Genomic DNA, 14,245 nt, shown 5'->3' with positions numbered 1-14,245 from the left:
AGGGTATGGTTTTTGGCCTCTGACTGCTCCTGAGCAGGGTCTGATCAGCTCTGATCCTGTCCTAAACAGGGTATGGTTGCAGGATTGTTGTTGTGAAATATTCTTTTTCAGTATATAGCAAGCCTAAACTGGGTCATAAAATCAAGGATGTTGTCCTGCACAGGGAAGGGATTCTGAGAGTTTTTGTCCTAACCTTGCATAGTCCCTGTACAGCTTTCTCCCAGGCCCTCATGGTCAATTCGTTTCGGTGATGTATCCGAGGCGAATGGCCGGGGTAAGGCCTCGCTTTTTCGCTCGTACCACGTGCCCCGTAAAAGATTGACCAAGATGAAAAACAGAGAGAGGCGTAGGAACTAGGCAAGTCCTAACCAAGGTCTAGGTTTTAGACTCTCAGCACCCTCACTCCACCCTACCCCAACCCACTCCCCTCCCCCTTATACAGATTGACTACCATTTTGCTTAAACAGTGTTGCTACATGTTCACCTGTGTGGGCCCCAAGCAATAATATTTTAAGCTTTCTTACAAGTAATCCAACAGGGTAGTAGCTCATAGATAGTGATCACTTTAGTTGTGCTATAAAACTATGAGTTATGTATTAAGGCAATCTTGATCTGTTTCAGTGATGGCGCCCTGTACGGGTCATGAGCGATCTTTGAAGCCTGTATGGCAACATTCATCCTGCTGAGGGAATTAATCAGAATGGTACTTTCCACTGTGGAGCAGTGTTTAATGCCCCCCACACCTCCTCCCCACGAGGGAGAGGTCTTGGTGATGATTTATTACAGCAATACAACTTTGAGTGAGGGGGAGGGGAGGCCAAGGATTTCCTTTGTTTTTAGTCGGCAAACAAGAGAAAAATGTACATGTCTATTTTGCACTAATTGTCGTATTTATAACGTTGTAGGCAGGCCGGAATGTAGTTAAACCAGTTCATTGGACAACTTTTGGCAAGAGCACCACTGCAAAGGCTATGGCTTTTGAGGCGGTTTGGTCTTAACATGGGTATAGAGTTTAAACATTTTTCGTCTGAGAGTCTGAAAATGGGTATGGATTTTAAAGAAAAGGGGAATAGATTCCAAAGACCAGGTCTGAAAAGGGGTACAAGAAATTTACATATTTTGATCTGAAATAGGGCCAGTGTTTGGGGAACAGAGCAACACAACCCATCAAAACTTCTGAGAAGTACCCGACGGGATTAGTTTGTGACAAACTAGATTTGTTTCTTGTGGTTTGTCGTTTTGTTAATGCTTTAGGGAATCGATTGTCATTGTCATCGGTATCATGAGAGAAGTTAGTGATTTGAAGACACCGGACACAATGTTAAAGCTTAAAACGTTGGGATCAAACAACACTGAGTGTTTTCTGTTTTAAGAAGCCAGATAACAAAGGCAGTGAAATTAAGTAAAAGCATGCAGTAAATTAAAGGACTAAGTAATAGAACGTGAAATTCTAGTAGAACCTGACAGAATAACGACCTCAAACGCTTTTTATTTCATCAACAAGTACACGGGTATTAATTGCAGCAATACAATATCCTAAACTAAGCATTTTATTATACCAATCTGTTTTTTTTTTTCCTTTTTTTTTCAGTAATGGTGGTCAATAGAGGTCAAATTTAGTCAAGCCGGCTACTAGCCGCAAAAAGCTTCAAAAAACAGTGAGGCTGCGAAATAATATGCCTTCATCACGCTCTCATTGGGAAGGCCAACCAATGAACGCGATTGGGACGGTCGTGCTTTCCCTCCACCTCCGTCACCTCTGCGTTTGTTCAACATTGGACGATAACCAGCCTTTGCAGCGATGCAATCCATATACTCGGCTTCTTTCGATCTGTGCCTGTTTTCATGCACATACTTGATGCGAAGATCTGTCCCTTTATTCCGTTTAAATTTCGCGGCTATTCTTTTGTCGATTGCCTGCTTCTTTCCAGACTTATGCTGTTGCAGTCTTTTCTTGATATTCTCTGCTCTCTCGACGTATTGGTACTTAGTAGTAGGCTTCCTTCCCACTTTTTTACCGATCGCATAAATACCTGGTATTTTGGGAACAGAAGAAACATCATACTTTTGCCACTTCTTCTTCCAAAGTTCATTGCAAATTTGTGTACTCATCTCCGCCGATATCTTGGGGCGAAAGCAATTCATTAGCGTTACGTCCTCCACTCAGTAGAAACTATAAATTCTATATCACTCTGATAATGTTGTGATGTTGTCGTTGAGCTTGGAGATTACGTGACTCCTTTTACTGAGAGTTCGTGGAAACGCCACGCTCTAATAACCGATTTCTAAGAAAACTTCCATCAAATTTGCATCTCAGGTGCATGCATGGGTGCAAGTTATAAAAGCATCAGTTTTAAGTGACAAGATTGCAAGCGATAGCCAAATTGTAGTTATCTGGGAGCAAAAGCAATTCATTAGCATTGTGTTTTACACTAGAAGCTATAATTTTTTTAAAATTTATAAAAACCACTCAGATAACTCCCAGTCGTTGAGCTTGGTGATTTTATACGACTTCTTTATTGAGAGTTCGTGGAAACACAACGCAAAGCTTCCCATCAAATTTACATCATCAGAGGCACGATGGTGTGAGGTATGAAAGCATCGGTTTTGACGGACAAGATTGCAAGTGATAGCCAGATTATAGTTATCGGTTTTGCACCGAATTTCGAGCGTCAATCATGTGCTGTTTTTCAACGCTCAAAATAAAACGGTTGAACCGTTTCTAACGCCGGTCAGTCAAGAGTGACTTGAACGAAACGGTTCTTCCCAACAGAAAACGAACATGGATTCATGATCTCCTATTAAATTGTGTAAGATGTACAGGACTGCCTACACGTTACCTCGTACGGATATTTGGAGAAATTGTGAAGCCCGTCATGACCGGTTATGCGCCACGATACTTAACAGGCATTCGGTGAACTGAGAAACTGTTGTCCTTACCTTCGACAAAAATACAACAAATCTTTGTTTACCGTCAGTTAGTCTTCGAGATCTTGATCTAAAAGAAATCAAGTTCATAAGCTCGTTAGTGTTCAATCTCCTCCATGTTAGTTAGATTAAATTCCAGATGAAACAACTCACAAGTATTTTCAAGAGGATCATGATATTTTGGTAAAGTCGCTTTCGTATTTTCATCAACATTGTTTTAAATTTGTTCTTCTGGTATAGAAGGTTCAACTTTAAATCGCAAACAAATCCGTTTAAATTTTCTTCTTCGGTCTTTCTTTCCTGGAGATCGTGGGAGAAATAAAAAAGGTTTTTAAAAGGTTTTAGCTCAGATCTTAGCCTAATATAGCGCGAGACCGCGTGCTTTCCATGAGGCATCGATTTCGCAATTTCGCGAACTTCGATTATAGGCCGCTCGCATTTACTTAATTAGTAAAAATGAAAGAAGAAAGAATAGGGAAACAACCTACCCTTTTCGAATTTTATGTCAGCAAGGTAGCACAGGAGATATGTCTAACGCAAAATAACGTTCGTCGTTCGAACTTCCCGCTTCTGATGCAAGTAAAACTCATAGACGTCATCAAGTTATTCTTGGTGGTCAGTTTTCCTGACCAATCAGAAGTACTCTTTAACATATTTACCGACGCTTCTATAATCTGATTGGATGGCCACCAAGAAGACCAACATGGGAAATTCCCTTAGTGATGCAATTTCCGGTATTTCTTAGAATCCTATTGTGTCAGTCGATCAAGTAAATAAGGGTTTTTTCCCAGTTCAGTAATATCAAGCGCATCATATGGTTCGACCTTTGTTCGTTGTCCGATAAGCCTATTTTAATGGTACTTTATCAAAATAATAGAAAGGGAAAGGGAGAAAGGAAATCGGGCGCGCGTGACGCGAGAGGAAAAGGAAAAGGAAGCCTTCCTTTTCCTTTTCCTCTCGCGTCACGCGCGCCCGATTTCCCTTCCCCCTTCCCCTCTCTAGCGCCTGCCACGCAGGCTATCAAAATGACAGCCATGCAAGGCGAGCAAGCTGTAAGTCGTATACGATTGGATCACCCAACGCGATCATTGCAGCCAAATATTTAAGATGCTGTCTGCTGTGTTTCCATATTTTTTTCTACCTTTTAAAGTAGCCTAAAACACGATTGATCGGTTCGCATGCTTTAGATGACAATTTAAGTTGCAGAAAGTTTTAGGAAATGGAATTTTAATCAAGAGAGTCCATCGTCGGGTGTTTGCTTGTGGTTTTACGAAAATGCTTGCTAGCTAGTCTTTTGTCGCCTCTGTTTTTGACGAGATATTTTGCCCCTTCCAAAACGAAAAGGAATTTGTTTTCAAGTGTTGCGAAATTTTGAGCTAACATGTTACTGAAGAAAAGAGCAGATTTTCTTTACGACTTAATCACTCAGAATTTCACCGAAATGAACGGTTGGGTGTCCCGCTGCTAAGAGGAATAATTTCATTTTTTTGTTCTCAGTATGGTTAGAAATAATTTAAGTATATTCATGATTTGATATACCCTGTTAATAACATCATGAAATTGGGATTGGGGGGACCCATTTCATTGAAGTGGTGTAGTTCTACAATTTATCCGAACCTGTAAGAAGCGGACATCCAAGCTGTGTTAAGCATGAGCGATGCAAACCAGGGTTCGAGAACTCGAGCAGACTAGTTTCCACAGGTTTCCAGCAAAGCAAAAAGCAGTATTTTATCGAAATTTAAATCAAAATTATCAACTTACCGTCTGATATATTGTCCTGCGTCTTTCATGTCTTTCTTCTTCCTATAATCCCTGATTTTCTCCGATTCAACAGCTCCTCAACCGCCGCCATTTTGAGTTTTTCAGTGCTCCTTACAAACGCTTGGTAGGTAGTCGTTGCCGTTCATATTGACCAGCTCGTAAGAAGATTGCGCATTTAACTTCCATATTTGCAAGTTAGCCGTGTGACAGATTATTCCAATTAGGTTTTCTTTTCGCCCTAGCAATCGCCGGGCCTATAGGAATTTTTGACCTTACGAGGTCATTACCAAAACAAAGCCTACTTTCTATTGCATTGGCGGTTCTGTGATTGACTGGAATGATGGCATCTTGGCAACGGTTGAATCCACTTCCAAAGTCATTTTGCACCGTAGAACTGGGAATGAGGAGGAGCCTGATCGGAGAAAAAGGGTTTCTATTTTCGAATCCATGCCAACAAAAATTCAAGAATACTTTGCAAGAAGTGAACTTAACGACTCAAGTGAAGTTGAGCTCGTTTTTTTCCTCGGCATAATAGATCGCCATGAGAAGGTAAAGCCAAGTAATAGGGGAAACATTTTTTTGTTACACGACAATTTGTTTTGCACGGAGGTGGATACACGGACAACAAACAATCGCAACTTGCAACGCAACACTTTTCCGCGATAAGTTTAAAGAAAATATTGTCCGTATTACTTGGCCTGTAGTCAAATTAATCAAAATAAATCATATTGTTTTGTTCACTGCGTTGTTTTTTTTACTGGTGAAAGAACAACTAAAACCCGTGAAACAAAAGACAGTTCACTGAAAAGCTGAAAGTAACATATCGTTTCTTCATGTAAATAGCTAAATCTGATTAATTTGATTGAACTAGCGACGTTTTCCTGCGCGCACGAAAAATTAGCCATATCGAAAAAATTATAAAACTTGTTACTATTTCCGTTTCATTCTGCGATATTTAGGAAACAATAAACGATACAATAACTGTAAAAGGCAACAGGAAAAGTTCTTAATTCTACTTTACGCATTCAACGTTCGGTTCCTATACTTTACTCTCATTCCGTGTGGTCCAATATTTCTTCATCCCCTAATGTTGAATCTTGGCCAGCGCCCTTCTTTCTGCGCAATACACTCTATGTATTCATGTTCCTTCGTTTCCTCGTCGTTCTCCTCTATCCATTTGACTCTTAAATCTTTTCCCCCATTTTCTTCAAACTTTTCTTGCTCAAAATGGTCGATGGCCAAATCCTTTCGTTTGTGTTCCACCATCCTTCGGTGGACATCGTTTGAGCGTCCAACGTACACAATCTCTGTGTCCGTGGAGTGATGAACGACCCCAATAACATAAATTCCCTCGATATGAGGAATCTCGTTAACGTCATATTCCCGCCACTTCTTTCTGAGAAGCCTCTTGCAAATATTCGATACCATAGTTCAAACCTGCATAAAGAAACGAAAAGAATTACTTTAAAAAGGACGCAAAACAGTTTTCCCATCATCTCATGTTCCCAGAGCCTACGATCTTTTGACTCGCCAATTTTAAAATCCGTGGGGGCTCTGGGGACGATCGAGAATGCAGTTTTCCCAGAAAATTTTGTCCATTCTTCTTGTTCTGAGGGTGATCTTGATAGATTATGCCATTTTCTTTTCACGCTGAATTACATACCTCAAAACAATAAATTTTGCTCAATCATGGTAGACCTGGGAGAAGAAGCGTCAGTTAGAATGGGATCTAGATGCGGACCTTTTCATATCCAAGGGTCACAAAAACACATCACCATGGTTTGTGCAGAACCGTACACATGCGCACAGCCAAATTGCCAATGGAGTGACAGCTACTGGTGAGTTGTCTTCAGTGAAACGTGAGTGATGTGCAGAGTAATTCGAATGACTTCAACATTACCACTGGGGGCAGGGGAGTGGGCACTGAATTTGTTCTTTGGGAGGAGAGGAGTGGGAAATTTGAACCGATTTATTTTATGCAGGTCTGCAGGAATACACTTCGCATTTTTTCCTGGTTTGTGGGAATTGAGGAGTTTTTAGAGGGCAGGAGTTCGCCGCTGTGAGTGAATGGTTCACTCTAAGGGGTCAGTCAAAAAAAGTTCTGGAAGGTTACACTGATTAACATATCTGCGCTCGCAAGCTATTGATTGACGTTAAAAAATTGCCCTTCAGGAAAAACATTTGAACACGTAAAGGTAGCGAATTTGAACAGCTTTTTTGGTCCTGAAAGCAGGAATTTGAACAGGCCAATCTTAAAAGTTCAAAAGCTCGGCGGGTGTTGAAGTTTCGAGCGCTGCAAAGTGTCCGTGCTCCCAAATGGGGCCTGGGTACTCAGGAATTTGGTCCAGTCTTGTGTGACGCTTTCTAAGAAAGCCAATATTGGGACTCGGGCATATTCCGAGAAAAGTTAAACCGTGTGTTCAGTCGTCTATAAAAATCATCAAGTTACCATAACATTGATGAAAATACCTTTCCCTACTATTAACTAGTATCGACTTCTGTGGACATAGAATGCATGAAAACATTTGTTCTTATCAAATTGGAACCACCAGGAGGCTACTAGGCTAGTTGGATCTGTAATTATATGTATTCCATCGTAACTCCACTTTGGGGTATATTGACGGAACGTACATATCAATCGATTGGCCGGATTATGGAGGGGAAAAGGGCTTTGATACAATTTGAATTTCTAGGAGTCTAGGCATACAACTTTAATCCGTGAAAGGAAACGAGCACCATAATCGAGCTCTGATAAATTACATCATATCGGTGTAAATTTTAAGCAATGCTAAAGCCAACGGAGCACATTCATATTTTCGATCACGATGCTTAAACGTTTGTGATATTATAAACATCATAAAAGACGCCTTTTCTTGGCAGGATTGCCCGCGCAATATACAGTGAAGATTTCAAAAAAATTCGCGATGTTATTTAAACCTTTTGCTGCGCCGATTTCGCCCTCTACGGTGTAGTTTTTTTACTCGTCTCGTTTATCAACCCCGTCTTCATAAAGGACGCCTCGTCTTTTGAGTAGGGGGGGTGAAGGAATCGAAAATGCTGCCGCAGAAATGAGGTTATTTCAACATTGAATTCTATTCTAGGAATTCTGAGGGAGAAGTTTTATTTAAGATTCGCGCTTTTGTTTCAGACAGAAGCATAACAAAACGGCGGGCAAGCAAGTCATAGGCCATGAAGTCAGACAGTATGACAAATCGCGTCGCGTGACTTGTATTAAAGGCAAAGTTAAGGGTCTTACCTTTGAAACAGAATTTGCAGAGCACAATCGACTCGCTCTTCAGAATTGAACTACTAGAGAAGGCACTGAAAGAAAACAACCAGCCAAGTTAGAAACTCACCTGTGACCCCAGAGCTCAAGCTGGTTCACATCGTGATTTCGTCCATTGTGAACGATATACGGTGCAAATATATTTTAGAATTGTTGATCACTATGAAACCTCTCAAAGGTTCGGTTGCTCTGCTGTCTGTTGTAAGGAGATATTTGTACTTTGGGCTTCCACGACCTTGGAGATCCAGAAATCAAAGACAATATTAAAACGGCAGGATTGCCCGCGCAATATATAGCGAAGATTTCAAAAACTTCGCGATGTTTTTGAAACCTTTTGCTGCGCCGATTTCGCTCTCTACGGTGTAGCCTCGATTATCAACACCGAGACCTCTAAACAAGAAACCATCCTTTAAAATTTGCCTGAGAAAAGGAATTGCCGGGGACTAATAACATGTCAAAGAAAAGAGGACAAAAACTCACCAGCAATTCTTGAAATATCCTTCGTACGGCAGTGACACGATTTGAATTTACCGCGCTTTCAGAGTTGTTTATATACGCTTTGTTAATGCGTTTCCTGACGTCATAGCTTTCCCTTTTTCTGACCAATGAGATCTACCCTTTCTGAGCTTCCAACATCTGATTGGACGTAGACGTAAGGGGTATTCCCCTTCTCAAAAATATCATTGAGGTCAACACTATGAAATTATGCAAATTTCCCAATTTCAACATGCTGGTGTAGCAAAAAGTTCCCGGTCAGTTTTTATTTTGATAAAGTGGGAATTGAAGGAAACAACGGCAAGACTGGCTAGCTTGCTTGTTCGATTAAAAACTTTTTCTACATTTGGGAGGAGTAATTTGCTATGTATTTGTCATTGTTTTGTTGGGGGGGGGGGGGGTATGTTTTTTCACTGTGCCTTTTAAAGAATTTTAAACACCAGCCCCCTCTTAGCTATAATTTGTTTTACATAGGATCACTGTAATGATCGGTTAGAGAGCTTGCCGCAGGTAACAATACCGCAAATTTGCGCAAATAAGAACGAAAAACTGAACTGAAATTCTTAAAACTACTCCATCAGCTCCATGTACATGTTTTAATAGTTCGCAGTGAATGTCTGCATCACGCGCGAGGAGTGTTATTAATGCGTGACAAAAGCTCACCTTTTAATTTCTCTCCAAGGCTTGCTCGTTCATTTTGGAACGCCTGCCTGTTTTTGCCGGCAGGTGGAGAGATGCAGTTATTTGAAGTTCCCGTGAAGGGCTTGATAAGCTATAATTTTAGAGGGAGGACACTTCCCTTGTTCGCCACAATGACAAAGTTTTTAAACATTCCTCGATTTACACGAAATGCGTGGGGGAAATACGAAAAGCTCGCTATTCAACGAAGACACTTCTCCAGCATGTACGAGAGCGGACAGCACGATTTGAACGAGAAGCGAAGTGAATCTCGTGTGATCGATTTGAGAAGTGACACTGTTACTAAGCCAACCAAGGAAATGAGAGCTGCAATGGCTGCTGCTGAAGTTGGTGACGATGTTTATGGAGACGATCCTACAGTTAATGGTATAAAGGACTCGATATGATCATACATCAGTCAACATGTAATACCAGCAGTACTAGTGCTCTATTCCCCCCCCCCCCCCCTCCACCCACCGCAGCATTAACGCATTAGCCGGGCATTTTTTGACATTGTCCATCCCGTGGGTGGGACATTAGTCTAACCCCGGACATTTGACAGCCTCATAATTTTCATCTCTATTTTCACTTATTTATTGTGCTATTCCTTTTCATTTTTCCCAAGAGCAATCAGACTATGGAACAACTTACCGCAAGAAGCGGTAAACTCTGCGTCAACTGACTCTTTCAGAAACGCAGCTCAAAAGGCGATACCTAGTCTCAAAGTGCCCTGTCACCTAAAGCGATTCTAAGTCTCGAATATTAATATTAACTTTAACTTTATTTTGTGGATTCAGGCTGTGTTTACACTAGGCCGATTAACTAGCTGAACATTCTTCCTAGATGTTTGTTTACAAACCGACATTAGCTAGTTAAACATGACATCTGTTTTACTGGGAAATTTTAAGCCACTAATAACTGGGAAAATTCAAATTACAAATCCGCGCAACTTTCAAAAATGGCAGGAGAGGAAAAATTAATGAGTTCACTTGTACTGATTCTCGCTATATTTTTGCAAAAAGAGAAGGAGTTTCGTTCATAGGATGCGATTAATGTCTCAGCAAATGCCGAGGCTGCAACAGAATGTTGTAATCCTGGCAATTCAACTGCTGGTTGCCCGTAATGTGGGAGCTGATTCTGCATGCCGATACATGAAACAGGTAAGGCCCTGGACGAGAGATCTGAGCATCCAACGGGTCTGGAGGAATTGTAAAACGGCGAAAGTATTGTGAAGTGTTTTGCAATTCGTCAGCCATGTTTACAAGCAAACAAGGTTTTGTTTCGAAAGAACCACGAGTCGAGCGTCTGGAAAATAATTTTGCCCGATTGTTTGGCAGGCGTCTGTCACTACAGGCGATGCGATTGGCTGCGGTATTTGTCGGGACAAGTTCAACCATCTTGCGAGGTAGTATAACTCTGCGTGAGTTTTCTGTCGTAAAGGCGAGAAAACCCGTTGTTTTTCCTTGTGAAAACAGTTGGTACCGTTAACTCGCTAAACACTAGACAAAGTGTTTTCACTGTATTTCCGGGTTTTCCTAACTTTATCTAGCTAAAATTGTCCTAGTGAAAACACAACCTCATAAATTTGTGATTGTTATGCATCAGTCAACTGATTCCAACAGTGCCCATCCCCCCATTCCCGGGCTGACCCCCCGGAATTAGGATTTTTTGAAAATAAACTGGCAAATGGCCCACCGCCGGGACAATTTAATAGTTGTTCAAATGCCCTGGGGTGGTGGCTCAAATATGTCAAAAATGTAAGCTTATTCAGGCCAAATTAAGTCATAGCTGGTCCTGCTTCCCATAGTTAGTGCAAAAATAGGTCATTCTACAGCTCTAGCGTCCCATTTTATGTCCTATCTAGACGTGTTCAATAAGAAACTTACTGTATAATTGCCGATGAATTTGTCATTAAGGAAGCGACAAATGCTGTAGGGTAAAAAAAGTGAGATGGTCAAATGCCCCGGGGTTATTGGGTGGAAGTCTCCCCGGGATGGACAGTGTGGGAAAATGCCCCACTATTGCCCCGGCGGGGGGGATGGGCACAGCTAGAATTGACGGATGCATTGTCTTAAGAACCTCCTGGGATAAGCACAAGCTATTATAGGAGTGTTAAACTAAGAACTGAGAATCTCACAATACTGTTGACTTGCGTCAATGTTTATTCAATGTTTATTAAAAAATCCAGCAAGAAAAAAAAAAAACATAAGCAAAAGAGACTGGCTTGCAGCTAGCGAGAGTTAATCTAGCCACGCCAGACTTACAACTATTAAAGGATAAAGTTAATGTTATTATATTTATTATAATCAAGACTTTTGGAACAATGCAAACAGAATTTAGGGAGGGTAAAGAAATCACAAGGAAAACAAAAAAAGTTGAAAAATTCACCAACAAATATAAAGACAATAAATTCTCACTCATTAACTGCACTCTTGGAACTGACTGTTGCATAATGTGCATGAGCTTTGATCGCCAATTGGCTACTACACCATAAGTTGGGCTACAGAATCAAATGACCTAAAAAACAAATACCTATAGGAAGTGAAGATGAAGAGTTCTTCGTTTTCTGTTTTCTTTACGTCTTAGGGCTCTTTCCATTTTTCAGAACTGGCCAGCCAGACCGCTCATTCCGTAAATGGAGTGTACTAATTTGAACAAGTGATTCTTGGAATTCTTCAAAAAGCGACACATTCTGAAAGTACAGTGCGCTGTTTTGAAGGAATTCTAAAAAGTGGCATAGAAACTTTCATTCCAAATATTTGTGCTTTCCATTTGCGAAATGATCAATCTGGCCAGCCATTTCTGACAAAACTTTGGAAAGTGCCCTTTGTTCTAAAGGTCTTCTTTTTTTTATGGGTCGCAGCTAGGTCTTTGTTTTCCTAGACACCCAACAGAAGCCTTAGAGATTATTCATTATACTGAAACAAGTTTGAGGTTGTGGAAGAAGACAAAGGATTTCTGCTACCTTACCTTTGTTGACCCTTTGTTTGTCTTACATGTATGTTTTCTTTTTCAGGGTACAAGAGAGACATGCACATGTCTATTTTGCATTTGTCTATAGTAATTAATTTCAATTTGTCCACGTAATTGTAGATAAATCTCTTGGCAGGAACTTCATTACTTTTTAATTAAGTTCATTAGTCTGAGTAATTATTGCTGTTTAATGTTTTGTCAGTGCTTCCAAACTCCAGTGTGATTATCATTGTTTCTAATCAGCCCTACAGAAAAATCGTTTTAGAATAAACTGGAAAAGAAGGTGCCATTTTTGTGCCCAGTGGAACCATGGGCAATTTGGTAGCAGGTACAACTTAAAGTGCCAGAAGTTCATAAAATAAAGCATATACTTTTAAAGCTGTGATCAACGCATTTTTTATATTGGATCCACAGAATTGTAAAAACAATGACACACAGAACCTTGACCCATTAACTCAACCCCCAACAGAGTAGCATTTACTTTTACAGACCCCAATCTACTTGATATCATCTCTCTGTAGCACATATAAAAATATCTAAGTATATAGAAAATGAGAATTACAGTCGCACCTGTATTAAACAGCACTATACTAAGTGGTCAGTTTTTTTTAATTTCCTGAAAATTACCTCCTTTATATTTATTACAGTAACCTATATCAAATGGTCACATCTATTAAGCGGGTCACAGTCACCCTAAAATTACTAAGTCTTAATGGGCTGTTTCTATTGTCTTGACCTGTTTTAAACAGTCACTTTATAAAAGGAAACCACTCAAATATGGTAACAAATATTGTGCCAGGCAATTGCATTTCTAATGATCTACAATACTGACTCAGTACTACTATCTTGGCATATTTAACTATACCATGTTCTCCTTTGACATACCATTTTATCTCTGAACTTTCTTAACCAGGTAAGTGATTTTTTGAGTGGTTTGGTGCATGAACTGTACACAAAGTTATTAAATGTTATAGAAAATGTTGCTTTTATGATGTTTGACATGTATTTTATGAAACCTGTACTGAGCGGTCAACCTGTAATAGGCAGTCACTTAGCCATTTCCCGCGGGTGACCACTTAATACAGGTTCCACTGCAGGTAGTATGGTTGATTATTTTTGCTGAACTGTACATAGTTTGCATCTTCCATTGCAGCCATATCTTTGTATCATACCAATATTTTTCTGTGGTTTGTTGCATGACCAGTGAGTTGTATTTTACCATTGGAGTCTTTTCCCATTCTGTCTTTTGCTGTTCATCACATTGTTTTAATAAAATGTAGTGACACCAGGGAGGTGGGGTTACTCCCTTATTTAGCCTAGATGGAGATGTGCCACTAGACAGGGTGTGGTTTTTGACCTCTGTTCCTGAACAGGGTCTAATCAGCTCTGATCCTGTCCTAAACAGGGTATGGTTGAAGAAATGTTGTTGTAAAATATTCTCAGTATTTTTGCAAGCCCTAACAGGATCATAAGATCAAGGATGTTTGTCCTAAACTTGCCTAGTTCCTGTACGGCTTTCTCCCAGGGCCTCACATTCAATTCGTCTCAGTGAGGTATCCAAGACGAACGGCCGGTGAGAGACAGAGAGAGGCCTAGAAACCAGGCAATACCTAACCAAGGTTTAGATCTTAGACTCTTAGCACCCCCAACCCACCCCCTCCCCCCCCCCCCCGATAAAGATAGACTTCCAAGTGTTGCTACGTTTTCACCTGTGTAGACAGGAGATAGCAATAATATTTTAAGCTTTCTTACAAGTAGCTCATAGATACTGATCACTGAACTTGTGCTATGAAACTATGAGTTATGTATGGGACTGCTAAGGCAATCTTTGTCTGTTTCAGTGATGGGGCACTGCCAGGTCATGAGCGATCTTTGAAGCCTGTATGTCAACATTCATCCCGCTGAGTGAATTAATCAGAATGGTACTTTCCACTGTGGAGCAGTGTTTTATGCCCCATAGATTTTAACAATTTTCGTCTGAAAGTCTGAAAATGGGTACAGATTTTAAATAAACGGGTATAGACTCCAAAGACCAGTTCTAGGGTACAAGAAATTTGCATATTTTGATCTGAAATAGGGCCAGTGTGTGGAGAACCGAGCAACAAAACTCCACCAAAATTCAGA

The 14,245-nt window shown here is 40.5% G+C and overlaps 4 protein-coding genes across 10 annotated transcripts in view; 1 reads left to right on the top strand and 3 right to left on the bottom strand.

Annotated features, from left to right (window-relative positions):
* The window catches only part of LOC146461099 (uncharacterized), a 62,646-nt gene that overhangs the window by 13,508 nt on the left and 34,893 nt on the right, over positions 1-14,245 (top strand). Inside the window, exon 2 of the mRNA XM_085087335.1 lies at positions 9,197-9,535. Coding sequence (XP_084943461.1) covers positions 9,205-9,535 — 331 coding nt within the window. The 5' untranslated portion in view covers positions 9,197-9,204. The remainder of the gene's footprint in view (positions 1-9,196; positions 9,536-14,245) is intronic.
* Positions 1-14,245, bottom strand: part of LOC146461103 (uncharacterized) — a 32,802-nt gene that overhangs the window by 3,969 nt on the left and 14,588 nt on the right. Inside the window, exon 2 of one of the 4 annotated variants that reach the window (XM_085087365.1) lies at positions 2,941-2,998. The exons of 2 other annotated variants lie outside the window; for them this stretch is intronic. The gene's annotated coding sequence lies outside the window, so the exon portion shown is untranslated. Of the gene's footprint in view, positions 1-2,940; positions 2,999-3,464; positions 3,755-14,245 lie in introns of those variants that run through there. One more of the 4 variants, XM_085087363.1, reaches the window with a different exon arrangement.
* LOC146461102 (uncharacterized) overlaps positions 1,616-14,245 on the bottom strand; it is a 28,626-nt gene continuing 15,996 nt past the window's right edge. Inside the window, exon 4 of the mRNA XM_085087384.1 lies at positions 1,616-2,124. Coding sequence (XP_084943510.1) covers positions 1,633-2,112 — 480 coding nt within the window. The 5' untranslated portion in view covers positions 2,113-2,124 and the 3' untranslated portion in view covers positions 1,616-1,632. The remainder of the gene's footprint in view (positions 2,125-14,245) is intronic.
* LOC146461101 (uncharacterized) overlaps positions 5,418-14,245 on the bottom strand; it is a 33,747-nt gene continuing 24,919 nt past the window's right edge. The window contains exons 1-3 of one of the 4 annotated variants that reach the window (XM_085087380.1): positions 11,566-12,133; positions 7,946-8,010; positions 5,418-6,126 (exon numbers count right to left, since the gene is read on the bottom strand). In XM_085087380.1, coding sequence (XP_084943506.1) covers positions 5,767-6,117 — 351 coding nt within the window. In that variant the 5' untranslated portion in view covers positions 6,118-6,126; positions 7,946-8,010; positions 11,566-12,133 and the 3' untranslated portion in view covers positions 5,418-5,766. Of the gene's footprint in view, positions 6,127-7,944; positions 8,011-8,045; positions 8,687-11,565; positions 12,134-14,245 lie in introns of those variants that run through there. The other 3 variants (XM_085087382.1, XM_085087381.1, XM_085087379.1) reach the window with 3 other exon arrangements.

This window comes from Pavona decussata, unplaced genomic scaffold (assembly GCF_977016875.1).
Source record: "Pavona decussata unplaced genomic scaffold, jaPavDecu1.1 SCAFFOLD_202, whole genome shotgun sequence".
NCBI classification, from domain to species: Eukaryota; Metazoa; Cnidaria; class Anthozoa; order Scleractinia; family Agariciidae; genus Pavona; species Pavona decussata.
Note: the sequence above shows the minus strand (reverse complement) of the source record. Positions and strands in the feature narration are given on the sequence as shown.